This window comes from Zea mays, chromosome 2, assembly GCF_902167145.1.
Source record: "Zea mays cultivar B73 chromosome 2, Zm-B73-REFERENCE-NAM-5.0, whole genome shotgun sequence".
In the NCBI taxonomy this organism is placed as follows: Eukaryota; Viridiplantae; Streptophyta; class Magnoliopsida; order Poales; family Poaceae; genus Zea; species Zea mays.
This window is the reverse complement of record NC_050097.1, coordinates 45,197,133-45,214,926: the sequence shown is the minus strand read 5'-3', so window position 1 is coordinate 45,214,926 and position 17,794 is coordinate 45,197,133. Positions and strand designations below refer to the sequence as shown.

General features: G+C 49.6%; 1 protein-coding gene across 2 annotated transcripts; it reads left to right on the top strand.

Moving 5' to 3' along the window:
• Positions 1–13,448: 13,448 nt before the first annotated feature.
• On the top strand, positions 13,449–17,716 carry LOC100383620 (Sugar transport protein 5). Of its 2 annotated transcripts, XM_008670223.4 has the most exons (3): positions 13,449–13,956; positions 15,856–16,808; positions 16,898–17,716. In XM_008670223.4, the coding sequence occupies exons 1-3, from the start codon at positions 13,815–13,817 to the stop codon at positions 17,342–17,344; spliced, it is 1,542 nt and encodes a 513-aa protein (XP_008668445.1). In that variant the 5' UTR covers positions 13,449–13,814; the 3' UTR covers positions 17,345–17,716. The 2 variants fall into 2 exon arrangements, with proteins under 2 accessions (XP_008668445.1, NP_001169739.1); NM_001176268.1 differs by having other exon boundaries at positions 13,679–13,956; positions 15,856–17,409.
• The last annotated feature ends 78 nt before the right edge of the window (positions 17,717–17,794 follow it).

Genomic DNA, 17,794 nt, shown 5'->3' with positions numbered 1-17,794 from the left:
CGGGACCGGTGTTGGGTGGACGCAGGCACCTCCAGGCACTTGGACGCCTCCACCACCCCAAGGATCGCAGCCAGTCCGGGGATGGGTGCCACCGGTCTTCCAGCCACCGGCGGGCTCTCAGCCATTTCAAGCGTGGATGGCACCGCCACCGACGGGGTGGGTGCCACCACCTCTGGGGTGGCCAGCACAACAGTACCCGTGGATGCATGCAGGATCACATGTGACGTTCCATGTTTAATTTTATGCAAATCGTGACCAAACATTAGGGATAGCAATACACAGCCTTATTTGAATGCTTGATGAATTGCAGGGTTCAGTGTCAAATGCTCAGGGATCGGAGGGTGCTGCCAACGTCCAAGGCTTCCTCGTCCATGGTTCTGGAGGGAGTGGTCACCTTCCTGGTGGCGGAGGAGGGAGTGGCCAAAACTCCCACAGCCCGCAGGAGTGAGTTTGATTATAGACTATGTATGGACTATGTATACACTTTATTATAGATGTGATTATGGTATTGAAACTATATGAACTGTATGAACTATGTATGGACTATGTTTGAAACAATTATGGTATTGCTTGTGAATGTGGTTTGTGAAATCTGTATTGCTTGTGAAATCTGTATATGTCATTGTGGATTATGTGTATTTTGCTGTGAATTAAAAGGTGCAGAAAAATCTGTTTTGGGGGGGTATCATTAATTTTCGTCGGCCAAAGAGGCCCACGAAAATAGCTGTTGTATTTTCGTCGGCCAAAGAGGCCCTCGAAAATAGCTGTTGTATTTTCGTCGGCCAAAGAGGCCCTCGAAAATAGCTGTTGTATTTTCGTCGGCCAAAAGGGCCCACGTAAATAGCCTGTGTATTTTCGTCGGCCTTGGACAAACCGACGAAAATATGTTATTTTCGTCGGTCCCGACGAAAATAGTTTCCTATTTTCGTCTAACATATTTTCGGCGGCTATTTTCGTCGGTATGCCGACGAAAATAATCTATTTTCGTCGGTTTAAGCTTATTTTCGTGGGTTTTTGGCCCATGAAAATTTAGGCGTTTCCTGTAGTGAGTGGAGAGGAAGAATAGAACTCTATTGGACATGGCAAGAACCATGCTTGATGAGTACAATACTTCGGATTGGTTTTGGGCCGAGGCGGTCAACACCGCCTGCTACGCCATCAACTGGTTATGTCTACACCGAATCCTCAAGAAGACATCTTACGAACTCCTAACCGGTAAAAAGCCCAATTTTTCATATTTTAGAGTCTTTGGTAGCAAATGCTTCATTCTTGTTAAAAGAGGTAGAAAATCTAAATTTGCTCCTAAGACTGTAGAAGGCTTTTTACTAGGATATGATTCAAACACAAGGGCATATAGAGTCTTTAACAAGTCCACTGGACAAGTTGAAGTTTCTTGTGAGGTTGTGTTTGATGAGACTAACAGCTCTCAAATAGAGCAAGTTGATCTTGATGAGATAGGTGATGAAGAGGCTCCGTGCATCGCGCTAAGGAACATGTCCATTGGGTATGTGTGTCCTAAAGAATCCGAAGAGCCTCCAAATGCACAAGATCAACCATCCTCCTCAACGCAAGCATCTCCACCAACTCAAAATGAGGATGAGGCTCAAATTGATGAAGGAAAAGATCAAGCAAATGAGCCACCTCAAGATGACGGCAATGATCAAGGGGGAGATGCAAATGATCAAGACAAGGAGGATGAAGAACCAAGGCCGCCACACCCAAGAGTCCACCAAGCAATCCAACGAGATCACCCCGTCGACACCATCCTCGGCGATATACATAAGGGGGTAACTACTAGATCTCGTGTTGCAATTTTTTGTGAACATTACTCTTTTTTTCCTCTATTGAGCCACACAGGGTAGAGGAAGCACTACAAGATTCGGATTGGGTGGTGGCGATGCAAGAGGAGCTCAACAACTTCACTAGGAACAAGGTATGGCATTTGGTTCCACGTCCTAATCAAAATGTTGTAGGAACCAAGTGGGTCTTCCGCAACAAGCAAGACAAGCATGGTGTGGTGACAAGGAACAAAGCTCGACTTGTGGCCAAAGGATACTCCCAAGTCGAAGGTTTGGATTTCGGTGAAACTTATGCACCCGTAGCTAGGCTTGAGTCAATTCGTATATTATTGGCCTATGCTACTTACCATGGCTTCAAGCTTTATCAAATGGACGTGAAGAGTGCCTTCCTCAATGGACCAATCAAGGAAGAGGTCTATGTTGAGCAACCTCCCGGCTTTGAAGATAGTGAGTACCCTAACCATGTCTATAAACTCTCTAAGGCGCTTTATGGGCTCAAGCAAGCCCCAAGAGCATGGTATGAATGCCTTAGAGATTTTCTTATCACTAATGGATTCAAAGTCGGAAAGGCCGATCCTACACTCTTTACCAAAACACTTGAAAATGATTCGTTTGTATGCCAAATTTATGTTGATGATATCATATTTGGGTCTACTAACGAATCTACATGTCGATGATGGTGGAGTTGAAGTACTTCTTAGGATTTCAAGTGAAGCAACTACAAGAGGGCACCTTCATTAGCCAAACGAAGTATACTCAAGACATTCTAAACAAGTTTGGAATGAAGGACGCCAAACCCATCAAGACACCCATGGGAACCAATGGGCATCCCGACCTCGACACGGAAGGTAAGTCCGTGGATCAAAAGGTATACCGGTCGATGATAGGTTCATTACTCTATTTATGTGCATCTCGACCGGATATTATGCTTTCCGTATGCATGTGTGCAAGATTCCAAGCCGACCTTAAGGAAGCTCACCTTACGGTCGTAAAACGAATCTTGAGATATTTAGTTTATACTCCTAAGTTTGGGCTTTGGTATCCTAGGGGATCCACATTTGATTTGATTGGTTATTCGGATGCCGATTGGGCGGGGTGTAAAATTAATAGAAAGAGCACATCGGGGACTTGCCAGTTCTTGGGAAGATCCTTGGTGTCTTGGGCTTCAAAGAAGCAAAATTCTGTAGCTCTTTCTACCGCCGAAAGCCGAGTACATTGCCGCAGGCCATTGTTGCGCTCAACTACTTTGGATGAGGCAAACCCTTAGGGACTATGGTTACAAATTAACCAAAGTTCCTCTTCTATGTGATAATGAGAGTGCAATCCGCATGGCGGATAATCCCGTTGAGCATAGCCGCACTAAACACATAGCCATTCGGTATCACTTCTTGAGGGATCACCAACAAAAGGGAGATATCGAGATTGCATATATTAACACTAAAGATCAATTAGCCGATATCTTTACCAAGCCACTTGATGAACAAACTTTTAACAAACTTAGGCATGAGCTAAATATTCTTGATTCTAGGAATTTCTTTTGATGTCTTGCATACATAGCTCATAAGTATACCTTTGATCATATCTCTTTCATGTGCTATGACTAATGTGTTTTCAAGTAAATTTCAAACCAAGTCATAGGTATATTGAAAGGGAATTGGAGTCTTCGGCGAAGACAAAGGCTTCCACTATGTAACTCATCCTTCGCCGTCACTCCGAGCATCTATCCGGCTTTGGTATAATCTTCACTCATGTTTTATTTGCCAAAGGGGAGAAAGTAGTTAGTAAAGGGCTCTAATGATTCCGTTTTGGCGATTTATGCCAAAGGGGGAGAGAGCATGAGCCCAAAGCAAAAGGACCGCACCACCACCTAATTTTAAAAAGAATTTCTCAATTGGTATGAGTTTCAAATTAGTATCTCATTGTGTTCAAAAGGGGGAGAAAGTAGTATTTTCAAAATTGATATCTTAAAACCCTCTTGAACACTAAGAGGAGGAATTTATCAAGGGGGAGTTTTGTTTAGTCAAAGGAAAAGCATTTGAAATAGGGGGAGAAAATTTCAAATCTTGAAAATGCTTCTCAAAATCTTATTCATTTACCTTTGAATATATTGCAAAAGGACTTTGAAAAGGATTTGCAAAAGAATTTGCAAAAACAAAACAAGTGGTGCAAGCGTGGTCCAAAATGTCAAAAATTAAAGAAACAATCCATGCGTATTTTATAAGTATCTGTATTGGCTCAATTCCAAGTAACCTTTGCACTTACATTATGCAAACTAGTTCAATTATGCACTTCTATATTTGCTTTGGTTTGTGTTGGCATCAATCACCAAAAAGGGGGAGATTGAAAGGGAATTAGGCTTACACCTATTTCCTAATTAATTTTGGTGGTTGAATTGCCCAACACAAATAATTGGACTAACTAGTTTGCTCTAGTCTATAAGTTATACAGGTGCCAAAGGTTCACACTTAGCCAATAAAAAGACCAAGAAAAGGGTTCAACAAAAGAGAGCAAGGGATAACCGAAGGCTGCCCTGGTCTGGCGCACCGGACTGTCCGGTGTGCCACCGGACAGTGTCCGGTGCACCAGGGGACTCCAAGCCAAACTTTGCACCTTCGGGAATTTTCAGAGGCGCTTCGCTATAATTCACCGGACATGTCCGGTGCTCCAGAGGAGAGCGACTCTGAACTCGCCAGCTTCGGGAATTCGCTCCGCTATAATTCACCGGACATGTCCGGTGTACACCGGACTGTCCGGTGAGCCAGCGGAGCAACGACTACTTCGCACTAATGGTCACCTGCAGAAGCAATTAATGCGCGCCAGAGCGCGCAGAAGTCAGGCACGCGCAAAGTGGCGCACCGGACACTCTATAGTACATGTCCGGGGTGCCACCAGACAGCCAGGCGGGCCCACTCGTCAGAAATCCAACGATCGGAACCCAACGGCCCGGTGACGTGGCTGGCGCACCGGACTGTCCGGTGCGCCATGCGACAGCAGCCTCCACCAAACGGCTAGTTTGGTGGTTGGGGTTATAAATACCCCCAACCACCCCACATTCAAGTCATCCAAGTTTTCCACCTTTCAACCACTTACAAGAGCTAGGCATTCAATACAAGACACACCCAAGTGATCAGATCCTCTCCCAATTCCACAAAAGCTTTAGTGTTAAGTGAGAGAGATTTGTTGTGTTCTTTTGAGCTCTTGCGCTTGGATTGCTTTCTTCTTTCTCATTCTTTCTTGAGATCAATACTCACTTGTAACCGAGGCAAGAGACACAAATTGTGTGGTGGTCCTTGCAGGGAAGTTTTGTTCCCGGTTGATTTGAGAAGAGAAAGCTCACTCGGTCCGAGGGACCGTTTGATAGAGGGAAGGGGTTGAAAAAGACCCGGCCTTTGTGGCCTCCTCAACGGGGAGTAGGTTTGCGAGAACCGAACATCGGTAAAACAAATCCGCGTGTCACAATCCTTATTCGCTTGCGATTTGTTTTTCACTCTCTCTCGCAGACTCGATTATATTTCTAAACGCTAACCCAGCTTGTAGTTGTGATTAACTTTGTAAATTTTAGTTTCACCCTATTCACCCCCCCCCTCTAGGCGACTTTCACCTGTGTGGCCGGTTAGCCTGGTTCCGTACCCAAAATCCTGCACACTCCACCACTCCGTGGCGGGTGTCCTAGTATTTAAAACTAAAGTCCTGTGTGTCCAACAACCTGTAGGTCCGGCTCTGGAGAACGGACACTTGTCTCCTGGGGGGGTCCGAAAACCATGTAGCCGCTCAGCCTGGTCTCGTGTCGTGAGCCTGCACGCTCCACCGCCCTGCGACAAGTTCCTTAGTACTTGAAGCCACCATCTAGGGGGTTCGGACACACAAGTTAGTTTCCTAGGCTAAAATCATGCATACATATGTTATTACATTTTGCTCTCAAGCAAATGTCATTACATGCCCTTACAAGCGGGGTCCTAGCTCCATTTCTACAGGAATGGACTACGCTGCACCAAGCAAGAGTCGCGCTGGAAGCTGGTTCCGGACAGCCCCACCAACAACGGTGACCACCTCTGCACCAGCAGCGACAAAGACCTCTGCTTCGAGCGCCTCGCCAGCAGCAGCGATCACCTCAGGGTGAGCGCTGCTGCGAATAGGTCCTCGCCCCTGTCCTCCTACAGGGGGGTGACAACGAGACCATTAAAACCAAAGAGCCGGAGGTCCGGCGGCAGGTGGCACTGACGGCCTCGCCAGCGGAGGCAACCACCTCTGTAGTGGGCAGCCTCACCAGCGGAGGCGACCACATCAGCCCCACCAGTGGCAGCGACCACCTCTGCACCGATGGGCAGCGGCTGCACCTGCGCGCACGAAGAGGTCTTCGCTCCTGTCCTCACTGCAGGAGTGAGGACAAGACCATCCAAGAACGCCGCTGCCGCCCCCGCGACGTACGACGTCTTGTACGACTTCCCAGTGCGACCGGTGGCGCGGGAGAAGCCGAGGATGTGGCCAACCCGCGCACAGCGCGACCGTCGCCTGTGCGGTGGACGGGCAGCCACGCTCCGCCCCAGCGGCAGGAGGCAGCGCCGGTGGCGGCACCAGAGCCACCCAGGCCAGGGAGCCAGACACGCGGCAGCTGACGGCGCCACAGACGGCCGGCCCCGCGTACCCAGAGTTCGCCTCCTTCGCAAGGCCGGTGGACGCCCTTCTCCCCCGAATGCTGGAGGAAGAAGCGGACCGCCAGCCCTCATGGGAGGCGAAGCTCCCACTCGGCTTGCCCTCCTCCCCAGTGCGGATGATGAACATCCTTGAAGCTGAGGGCAGGGGGGAGGCCGCAGCCCGGCTCGCTTCTCACCACCACAAGGCTGGTAGTCATCCTTGTGGATGACCACCGGCCAGAGGTTGCGACCGGGCTGCATGATGAAAATCCTTGAAGCCAAATGATGGTGGAAGGATGCCAACTCCCATGGGGTTGCACCCCTCCAACAGTAGCAAGAAGACAAGATCGGCGACACCACCACGAGCGCACGCTCTCCGACGGTGAAGTCGTCGGAAGAGACGACCTTGACACGGATCCCTCCAGAGAACACCGGCGCACCCCATCTGGGGGCCCGAAAGGCGAAAGGGCGTGGTGGTCGCAAGAGGAGCGAGGCATGTCTACTGCCCGGGAGATCGACCCCTTTTTAAAAAGGCAGATCCCCCACTCGCGCCCCTGAAGCGTCACAGGTGAAGTCTACCCGGCGTGCACCAAGGATCCCACCTTATGACACGGGGCTAGGCCCCGCATGTCATACAGACCAACCCTAAGAAGGAGCGTGCAACTTCCCTGCGGTTGCGTGCCCCTTCATTTTTGGGGCATCCAGCGGTCAGGAAGGCGAACCGCTGCGCAAGGGGCATGCAACCGCCCCACGGTTAAGCGCCCCTTCATCTTCGCCGTATCCAGCGGTCAAAGAGGCGAACCGCCGCGCAAGAAGCGTACAACCGCCCCACGACTGTGCACCCCCTCAGCTCCGCCGCAACTGGCGGTCCAATTCAGGGGCCCAGGCCCACATGTCATGCAACCGGCGCGCCGGTTACCGTGTGCGAAGAAACCGCACCGTCGCTTGCGCCAATGCCACATCTTCTCAGGGCTGTCACGGGAGTCTGAAAAGGTAAATTTTCAGAATGCAGCGACTCGAGGCAGCCCCGTGCATGGCCCAACAGTACCATTAAGTACGATGGTCATGGGCCGGTCAGCCGTGGGAATAGGCGCAACAGTTGGCATGGTCATAAGCGGGTGGCAGTAATTGCGGCAACAGGCGCGCAGGAGCAACGATCCAACCGCTAATCAGACTCTGGTCCCACCTGCAGGCTCGCATCCTCCCCTGAGGCGGGACCGGGGGCCACTGTCGGCACCCTAAATCAGGGGTACCCTCTCCTACAACATGAAGACGCCGCACCCTTGCGACGTCTCCTAGCCACGCGGAGGACGGCGCCTGACCCCACCACATGAGCAGGCCAAAGGGCGCCACGTGGCAAGGAAAGACAACATATCTCAGTAAGTACGGACCCCCACAGAAGGGGACCGGACTCCTATACATATAAGTCCGGAGCCTCCGGGTAGGTCCGAACCCCAGCAGGGTCCCGGAACAAGGAAGACCCTGGTATGAGCAGGGGTCCAGTGCTGACACGTGTGCGGGCTTTGCCCTCCACTTCCCGCTCAGGCGGAGACCCACAGCTTGTGGCCCATGACATAAGCTACCGAGCCGAACCTGACGTAAAGTCATGCAGCCCCTGCATTTATTGAGGAGAAGACGCGCCGCCTGCCACTGTGCTGACGGGCGACGTGCCCTCTCAGGATTTAATGTGTCTCGTCCCATCCGCTGGCAGGCGGTGTCAAGGTCACCCAGCAGGAGGCACGCCTGCTGGGTCTGCTAGCGAACAGTACGACCGTGCCAGGCAGCACACTGTACATGTCATCCCTTCCGCAAGAAGCTTCCCCTGTACGCCAAGGATACGCAGATCTCGGGCGTCAGGGACAAGAAGATTGTCTCGGCAACAGACATTAGTGGTTCCAAGTGCTATATTCTTTATGTTCCTGGGCCCACATGTCGGGGCCCAGTGCCTTTATGCATGCCCCCTTCAGCTATAGAAGGGGAGGCATGCGACGTTACACACACACACGCAATCTCAGACTCGCTAGCTCATACAAGCTCTCAAGCAATACATCTCACAGTGGAGTAGGGTATTACGCTCCGGCGGCCCGAACCACTCTAAACCCTTTGTTTGTTCTTGTGTTCTTCCCCTTCACTCCAACGATCAAGCGAAACGCCTAAGCCCCTCCTCATCTCAGGACTTAGGGCGGGTGCACTCCGCCACCCGGCCGGAAATCTACTCTCCCACAGGATCTTACTAAACTTCTTGCGCTCATGGCGCTTAGAAGTGACGGAAGGCGTGTCGGAGCCGGAGGTGGAGGGCGACGAAGAATCGGTCTCGTAGTAGACCACTTTCTTTATTTTCTTCTTCTTGTCGCCACTCCGGTGCGACTTGACGCGGGGAGGTGACTCCTCCCTCTTCTTGTTGCCAGACTCCCCCGATGGAGCCTTCCCGTGGCTTGTGGCGGGCTTCTCGCCGATCACCATCTCCTTCTTGGCGTGAGTTCCCGACATCACTTCGAGCAGTTAGGCTCTTAATGAAGTACCGGGCTCTGATACCAATTGAAAGTCGCCTAGAGGGGGGTGAATAGACAAATCTGAAATTTATAAAGTTTAAGCACAACTACAAGTCGGGGTTAGCGTTAGAAATATAATCGAGTCCGAAAGAGAGGGCGAAAACAAATCACAAGCAAATAAGGCGGATGACATGGTGATTTGTTTTACCGAGGTTCGGTTCTTGCAAACGTACTCCCCATTGAGGTGGTCACAAAGACCGAGTCTCTTTCAACCCTTTTCCTCTCTCACACGGTCACGTAGACCGAGTGAGCTTCTCTTCCCAATCAATCGGGACACTAAGTCCCTACAAGGACCACCACACAATTGGTGTCTCTTGCCTTGATTACAATTGAGTTGGAAACAAGAAAGAAGGAAGAAGAAAAGCAATCCAAGCGCAAGAACTCAAATGAACACAATTGTCTCTCTCACTAGTCACTATTTGATTGGAATGATCTTTGGACTTGGGAGAGGATTTGATCTCTTTGTTTGTGTCTTGGAATGAAGTCTAGAGCTCTTGTATGAGGTTTGATGGCTGAAAACTTGGATGCATTGAAGTGTGGTGGTTGGGGGGTATTTATAGCCCCAACCACCAAAAGGACCGTTGGTGAGGGCTTCTGTCGTATGGCGCACCGGACAGTCCGGTGCGCCACCGGACACTGTCCTGTGCGCTAGCCACGTCACCAGGCCGTTAGGGTTCGACCGTTGGAGCTTCTAACAAGTGGGCCACCGGACAGGTCCTGTTCACTGTCCGGTGCGCCATCTGCGCCTGCTCTGACTTATGCGCGCGCAGTCGCGCACTGTAGCGTTTCACTGTAGCGTTGCAGACGACCGTTGGCGTGAACGACCGTTGCTCCGCTTGGCACACCGGACGGTCCGGTGCTACACCGGACAGTCCGGTGAATTATAGCAGAGCGGCCTCCCCGAATTCCCGAAGGTGTCAAGTTCAGAGTGGAACTCCCTGGTGCACCGGACACTGTCCAGTGGTGCACCGGACACTGTCCAGTGCGCCAGACCAGGGCTGCCTTTGGGTTGTCTTTTGCTCTTTTTATTTGAACCCTTTCTTGGACTTTTTATTGGTTTGTGTTGAACCTTTGACACCTGTAAAACTTTCAATCTAGAGCAAACTAGTTAGTTCAATTATTTGTGTTGGGCAATTCAACCACCAAAATTCATATAGGAAAAGGTTTGACCCTATTTCTCTTTCACTTTCCTCCTAGAGCGCTCCCTACTTTGGTGTCTTATTTTTGCGGGTAACACTCGATCAGTCCTGGTCCTATGATTTTGAGCCCCCGAGGCGAACTGATCGCGGTGGGCCCTCTAGACTATATAAAAATTCTATGATGTACAACAGTGTAGATTGGCACTTCGTAGGTAAATGATGATATATATTGAAATTAATTTTTAAAATATCTAAGACGCTAGATAATATATAGAAGTGCTTATTAGCACTTCGCTGATTGAAAAATAAGAACGACAATCGCAGATTAACTCATTAACCTGAATCCTGATAGCTCGACCGTGCATGCCTGGCGGCTAGCGCAGTGGTGCCCAGCGTCCTAGAATCCTGGATGGCTGGATCAACGAGATGGCAAACGACGATCACATGGAGGGTGTGGTCGCACAGACACACACTCGTGTGGTGGTGTGGGCATGATGGCTGGGCAGTAGGCAGCGTGTGTTGCGCGGTCCATGTGCGTCGGCATCTATGCGCCCAGCCCTACAGCTTGTTTGTTACCTCTACTATTTTACTATGAACATATGGTCCGTGCTAACGCTACGTTACTCGAAAGGGGAGGAGGGGGAGTGGACGACGACGGTGGCGACGAAGGGGTTGATGGCAGTGGGGACGCGAAGAGGAAAGGGCTGAAGGATGATTCAAATAATATTGTTCATTAGATTTATGTAAGGGCGATGTGATTATTTAATAATCTGAACCGTTGGTTTTCATAGTGTGTTAAATATGAGGGTAATTTATTTGGTGGAAGTAAAGATTATGAATGTGTGGTTTATTTGGTTGGTAGGTTTGTAAAGTTTAAGCTGGTAAATTATATAGTGGTATAAATAAATACTAAATATTGGACCCTATTATTCCTCTGTCGTATGTGCTCATGGCCGTCCCTCCACAGCTGCACTCGATCTCTCTCCCTCCCTCTGTCCCCTACTTCGGTGTGGCACTTGCTCCCTTACGTCGTCTGTTCTTCTCATGTCGTCTACTCGTCTGTTCTTCTGTTTCCCCGCACTGCCATACACGAGCAGTCCACCGCACCTGGATTTTTGGGGACAAGGAGCAGTTCGATTCCTCTCTCTCCCTCTCCCTCTCCCTCTCCCTCTCTATCTCTCTCCCTCCGTCCCCTGCGCCGTCCTTTCTCAGCCGGTCGCCGAGCCGCGCTTGCATGCTCTGTCCGGGCATCGGCGTGGCATTTGCTCCCTCCTGTCGCTCGTTCCTCTATTTCCCCGTGACGCCTGAATCCAGATACGAGTAGGCCACCACGCCTGCATTTTTGGAGACGAAGGGCAGCTCCGGGCAGCAGACCGCCGCACCGACCTCGCACGGACCATCTGAAAAATCGGCATCGAAGCTGGTTCCACCCTTCTCCATATCTGCTCAGAAAATTGTTGCTTAATCAAGGTTCCTTTCATTACAGATTCCTTTATCCTTTATCCCTTCCTAACGATGTGCTCAGGAATATTGGATGTTTATATATACTCTACCTGAGCCAAGTGTAAAAGTTGCATCCTTCCCTTTCATATATTGTGTGCTTTTGCTTCTACTATCTTTCCCGTTGTTGATAGTATTGCATTTTTTTTCTTCTTTTAATGACTGTGCATCACAGTGCATCTTTTTTGAAATAAATGCTCAGGAATACTGGATGTTTTTTTATATACTCTATCCGACCGAAATGTAAATGTTACATCCTTCCCTTTCTATTATTCTGTGCTTGTTTTTTTCAAACTAGGTATACAAAAAAGGGAAAATAGACACATAAACTACACAAGTCCAACTGAGGAATATATCTTCCCTATATTCAATTTTTTCGATAAATAGTTTTTTTAAATACAAGCTATGGCCAGCGAGGATCACACATCTTCTAACAAAATCTCGGATATAACCCAACAATCACCATCAGGGCCTACTTTTAGTCGTAGAAACATCTGTAGCGTCACTCTGCCCAAGAATACCATACCAGAATCTAAAGCGGACACTTGAATAACAACGTTTGCTAAGCATAGGTATACTTATCTGATGTTAATAAACTATCTAACATCAACAATCCTCAACTGTTACGACCTTATATTAGATAGATTCTTGTGCCTCACATGCCAATCCACGTACCACATGTCGGGTAGTTAGTTGAGAAAATTTCCATGTTTATAACCTATTTTATTCAGCTCATTTTATCTGAAAAGGGGTATTCACATAATGCTTACAATCCTTATATGTGTGCGTTGGTGCGCGCAAGTGACTAGTATATATCAGCCTCGGTCCTATAATTTTGAGGGCAACCAGGCGAACTCATCGAGGTGAGCCCTCTAGACTATATAAAAGTTCTATGATATACAACGCTGCAGATTAGAATTTTGTAGATAAACGATGATGTGCATTAAAATTAATTTTTAAAATATTAATTTTTAAAATATGTATGACACTAGATAATATACAACGGTACAGATTAGCATTTTGCGGGTTGAGAATCCTGATCGCTCGACCATGCGTACCTGGCGGCTGGCGCAGTGGTGCCCATCATCTTGAAATCCTAGATAGCTGGATCGGCGAGAGGGCGAACGATGAACATTTGGAGAGTGTGGTCACACAGACACGCACTCGTGTGGCGGTGTGTGCATGACGGCTGGGCAGTGGGCAGCACGTGTTGCGCGGCCCTTATGCGTCGGGTGTCCTTGTGGCCAGCCCTACCGGCTTGTTGGCTACCCCTACTATTTTACTACTAATATATAGCTCGTGCTAACGCTACGTTCCTAGGAATGGGAGCAGAGGGGGTGGACGACAATGGTGGCGGCGCGAGGGGAGGGGTTGACGGCGGTGGGGACGCAGGGAGGGGAGGGATGAAGGATGATGGATGATCTAACTAATATTGTCCATTAGATTTAAGTACTGAACCGTTAGTTTTCATGATGTGTTAAGTACGAGTGCAATTTATTTGATGGATGTAATGAAGATTATGGGTGTGTGGGTTATTTGGTTTGATGAGTTTGTAAAATTTAAACTGATAAATTATATAATGATGTCGATAGATAATAGATATTGAGCCTCCAATCGTCGTCTCCGTACGTCGCATGGTTTCAGGGCCGGCCCTGGTATATATAAGAAGAGTCATGTGCATGAAACATAGAAAGGTGTTTCGGCCAAAACTTTAATTTGTGTGGCAGCGCGCGGCGGAAAGCCAATCCATCGCCACTCGCCAGAAGCTCTTCTAGAACTCCGGCAGTTGAAATTGAAGAGCTGCGACAAAATAATGCATGCATCGGCTACCAACCGGACACCTTACGAAATACCCTCCTCACCTTCACATATACTTGTGGCTTTATGGCCTATGCTGTGCTGCACACCCCACTTATTTACTGCTGCACTCCACGACGTCCATACGTAGAAAGCATTATATAGAATCCATATCCATATCACCACGACACCACCGCTTCAGGCCTTCAGCCATAATAAAGTCTCCACGGCACACTCCCACTGTCCCACAGGCGACGGACGGGGTGCAAAACGCACCTGGTTGCCTCTCAGCTCTGCTCTCGCCGGCCCAACCGAAGAGGAAAGAGCCCGGCCGGCCCCTCGGGTACAAGTAGTAGAACCTGCCTGCCCTGCCTTGCCCTGCGCTGCGCTCCGATGACCGGAGGCGGGTTCGCCGCGGCGGAGGGCGGCCACGCGCGCGACGACTACGGGGGAGGCGTCACGGTCTCCGTCGTGGTCACCTGCCTCATGGCCGCCTCCTGCGGTCTCATCTTCGGCTACGACATTGGCGTCTCAGGTGCGTGCGTGCGCTCGATCTCTGCTGGGACAGCCTCCCATGCCCGTTGAAGACAGCATTACCATTCTTGTAATCTTTATCCCTTCACCAGCGTGCAGTTCCTCAGGATATTTATGTAGTATTATATCTCGCTCAGGTCATTTGGGGGTTTCACGGCACTAGGACTGGGGGAAAAAAATATGTTAACTACTTAGCAGTCAAAGTCAGTTTCTCCTTCATATTTAGGCCCTGTTTAAAAACAACAAAAAACCAGTTTTATTAGTTAGGAAAGGATAGCTTCTTGTTTTTTTAAAAAAAAAACTAAGGATCTTATTTTCTATAAACTAGAATATGTTTGGAACCACCTCAGTTTCTATAAACCAATTTCTTAAAAACTGGATGCTTCTCCTTAGTATGTCTGATCCTTTGTTTGAAAAAAAGTGTTTACTTAAAGAGCCACTACTTCCTACTTGCGTTAATCTATAGGTCAGTCAAGTGACCTGTTCTTGCACATTATTTGAATCGGCGCAACGCCGCTGACTAAAAGGGTCCTAGTACGTGCTACATGCCTAAAAGATGCGGCGGGGACGTGCTTTGAGATATGCGTGAGATCACCTTGAGAGGGGGGAGAGAACAAATAAAAGAAGAACAGCAGGACATATTCTTAACTAGGAGATAAAGCGAAACAACAAAAGCATATATGCTATACTCGATCGCCTACTTAGCTGTGAAGACAAGGCGACTAGCTAGCACATATATATCGCTTAAGTAGAGTCATGCTTTCGGCCAACACCCTTGCCCAGAGAATTTTCAGCGAATAGTTTTAATTAAGAAGAGTCAACAAAATATAGGATTCACATCAGGCCAACTTCAAGCTATGCTAAGATTAAGATTCCATTGCGCGTATATATCTTATACTCAGGTTGTCTCCATCGTGCATCTGGTCGTGTTGCACTATAGACCATATTGTTTACAAGATAAAGTTTAAAAGCAGCTATACTGCTAGAGACAGCCTTAAATATTGTCATACCCAGGCACCTAGCAGATATCAACGTAAAATTGACCAATGTGTCGATTGCGTAGAATGATCTTGTTTAAACATTTGCAAACATATAACAAGTAACTAGTAAGTGAATAAATGAAGATAGGAACGACTGTTATATTTCAAATGCCTGAAACAGTAAATTTTTGCATGCAACGGTCTTGACCGTTGGATTAAGATTTAACGGCTACATCTGCTTGTTTGTATTAACACGGTTACGGGAGTCTATTTCTTACGTGCCTGCTAATTGCTAAACATACCCGAAAACTGTTTCGCCTCTCCCTCCCTCCCTCGGACCAACACATTTGGACATGCAATCAAGACAAATACAAAATTAACTGGTGCAATACCAAGCAGAGAAGGCGGGGCGGCGCGTTTGGCAGAGCTTCTCGCTTTGGAGCGAAGCGGAGTGAATCTAGTGTCCGTTTTATACTGGAGAGTAGGAGAAAAAAAGTGCTTCTCATTCGACCCAACTTGCTATCCACTCTGTAAACCCTCAGAAATTACTTCACATATTATTTACTAAATGGTTATCGTCAGATAGATTTAAAATCTAACGAATCTAGATTCGAAGTAAAATAACCTAATATTCAGCTTGGTGGTGGGGGGTGGGACTCAATCAAGATCAATGGCTAAGGTGTTGCAAAACCAAAACTCAGGCATCTGACGTACAGAAAAGGTGAATTAAAATATACTAATATCTCATTCAAATATTATGCATTTGTAATCCCACTAAAATGCCCTTCGTGGTCAACTGGTCATCGAGCCATTTACCCTTTTTTCGTTCTTCTATGATCTTTTTGGATTATATTTTTAAAGAAAAAAACTCTTTTCGATCATCGAAATAACTTTTACACACATTCTTTTGTACATGAAAGGTGGCGTGACACAAATGGAGTCGTTCCTGGCGAAGTTCTTCCCGGAAGTGTCGAGCGGGACAAAGGACGCGAAGCACGACGCATACTGCAAATACGACGACCAGCGGCTCACGGCGTTCACCTCGTCGCTGTACATCGCCGCGATGCTGTCGTCGCTGGTGGCGAGCCGCGTGACGAGGACGGTGGGCCGGCAGGCCGTGATGCTGATGGGCGGCGTCCTGTTCCTCCTAGGCTCCGCGATCAACGCCGGCGCCGTCAACGTCGCCATGCTCATCCTCGGACGGATGCTGCTCGGCTTCGGGGTCGGGTTCACCACGCAGGCCGCCCCTCTGTACCTCGCGGAGACATCGCCGGCGCGGTGGCGCGGGGCGTTCACCGCGGCGTACAGCATCTTCCAGGTGCTGGGCGCGCTGGCCGCCACCGTCACTAACTACCTGACCAACCGCGTCCCGGGGTGGGGCTGGCGCGTGTCGCTCGGCCTCGCCGCCGTCCCGGCCGCCATCGTCGTCCTCGGCGCCCTGCTCGTCCCGGACACCCCCAGCAGCCTCGTGTTGCGCGGCGACGCCGACGGGGCCCGGGCCTCGCTGCAGCGCCTCCGTGGCCCGGGCGCGGAGACCGACGCGGAGCTCAAGGACATCGTCCGCGCCGTGGAGCGCGCGCGGCGGGACGACGAGGGCGCGTACGGGAGGCTGTGCGCCAAGGGGTACGGCCACTACCTGGTGATGGTGGTGGCCATCCCTTCCTTCTTCGACCTCACCGGCGTCATCGTCATGGCCGTCTTCTCGCCGGTGCTGTTCCGGACGGTCGGGTTCAGCAGCCAGAAGGCGATATTTGGGTCCGTGATCCTTAGCCTCGTCAACCTTGCCTCGTCATTGCTCTCCTCCTTCGTCTTGGACCGCGCCGGCCGCAGGTTCTTGTTCATCGTCGGTGGCGCGGCAATGATGATTTGTCAGGTAACCGAGAAATCCGATGGTGGTCATCAGTATACGTATGTCGTACTGTTGAGCTGAGAAATCTCTTTCCACGTGTCAAATTAAACAAGTTGGCCATGTCGTGCATCCTGGCGGGCCACCTCGGCAAGCAGAACGCGGTGACGATGCCGCGGGACTACGCGGTGGCCGTGCTGGTGCTCATGTGCCTGTACACCTTCAGCTTCGGCGTGTCGTGGGGGCCGCTCAAGTGGGTGGTGCCGAGCGAGATCTACCCCGTGGAGATCAGGTCGGCGGCGCAGGCGCTGACGGTGTCCATCGCGCTCTGCCTCTCATTCGCGCAGACGCAGGTGTTCGTCTCCCTGCTCTGCGCCATGAAGCACGCCATCTTCCTGTTCTACGCCGGATGGGTCCTCGTCATGACTGCCTTCATCGCCGCGTTCCTGCCGGAGACCAAAGGCGTGCCGCTGGAGGCCATGCGCGCCGTCTGGGCGGGGCACTGGTACTGGAGGAGGTTCGTCAGGGACGCCAAGCAGGAGGTTCAGGTGAACTGCATGTAGGGAAAAGTAAAGAGTGGTAAAACTCAAGTGTTTGCTGGTAAATTATGATGGTTCAGTGTGCCGTTAGCCTCGGGCTCCCTCGACACAAAATATCCTGTCTGCCTAGAGCGCGTGCGCGGGAGCTGGGAGGTCTCGCTTCGCCTAACTGGGCCACAACGGACTGTCGTGAGAGCCCAATTAAAGTTTTCGGCCAGCGTAACGATTGCAGGATTATCTTGGCTGTTTTTAATATCTTTTTCCTACTGAACACCAAGATATGTTCGACGTAAAGCGAACTCACTTTTTGTTTTATTCTTATTTTATTACTCGAGAATAACTTAAACGCTATTATGTTTTAGGACTAAGAGAATAGATACCCAATATGTTGTTGGCGACTGAGCGTGCAGAATATTTGGTTACATAAGTAGAGTGATAGATCTAATATTTCGGACCTCTATAAATGTCCGCGTA

Bases quoted from the DNA above. Each gene is read 5' to 3' on its own strand.
- LOC100383620 (XM_008670223.4), top strand. From the start codon at position 13,815: ATGACCGGAGGCGGGTTCGCCGCGGCGGAGGGCGGCCACGCGCGCGAC. The intron at 13,957-15,855 runs GTGCGTGCGTGC...TGTACATGAAAG, and splicing joins CTACGACATTGGCGTCTCAG to GTGGCGTGACACAAATGGAG. The intron at 16,809-16,897 runs GTAACCGAGAAA...AAATTAAACAAG, and splicing joins CGGCAATGATGATTTGTCAG to TTGGCCATGTCGTGCATCCT.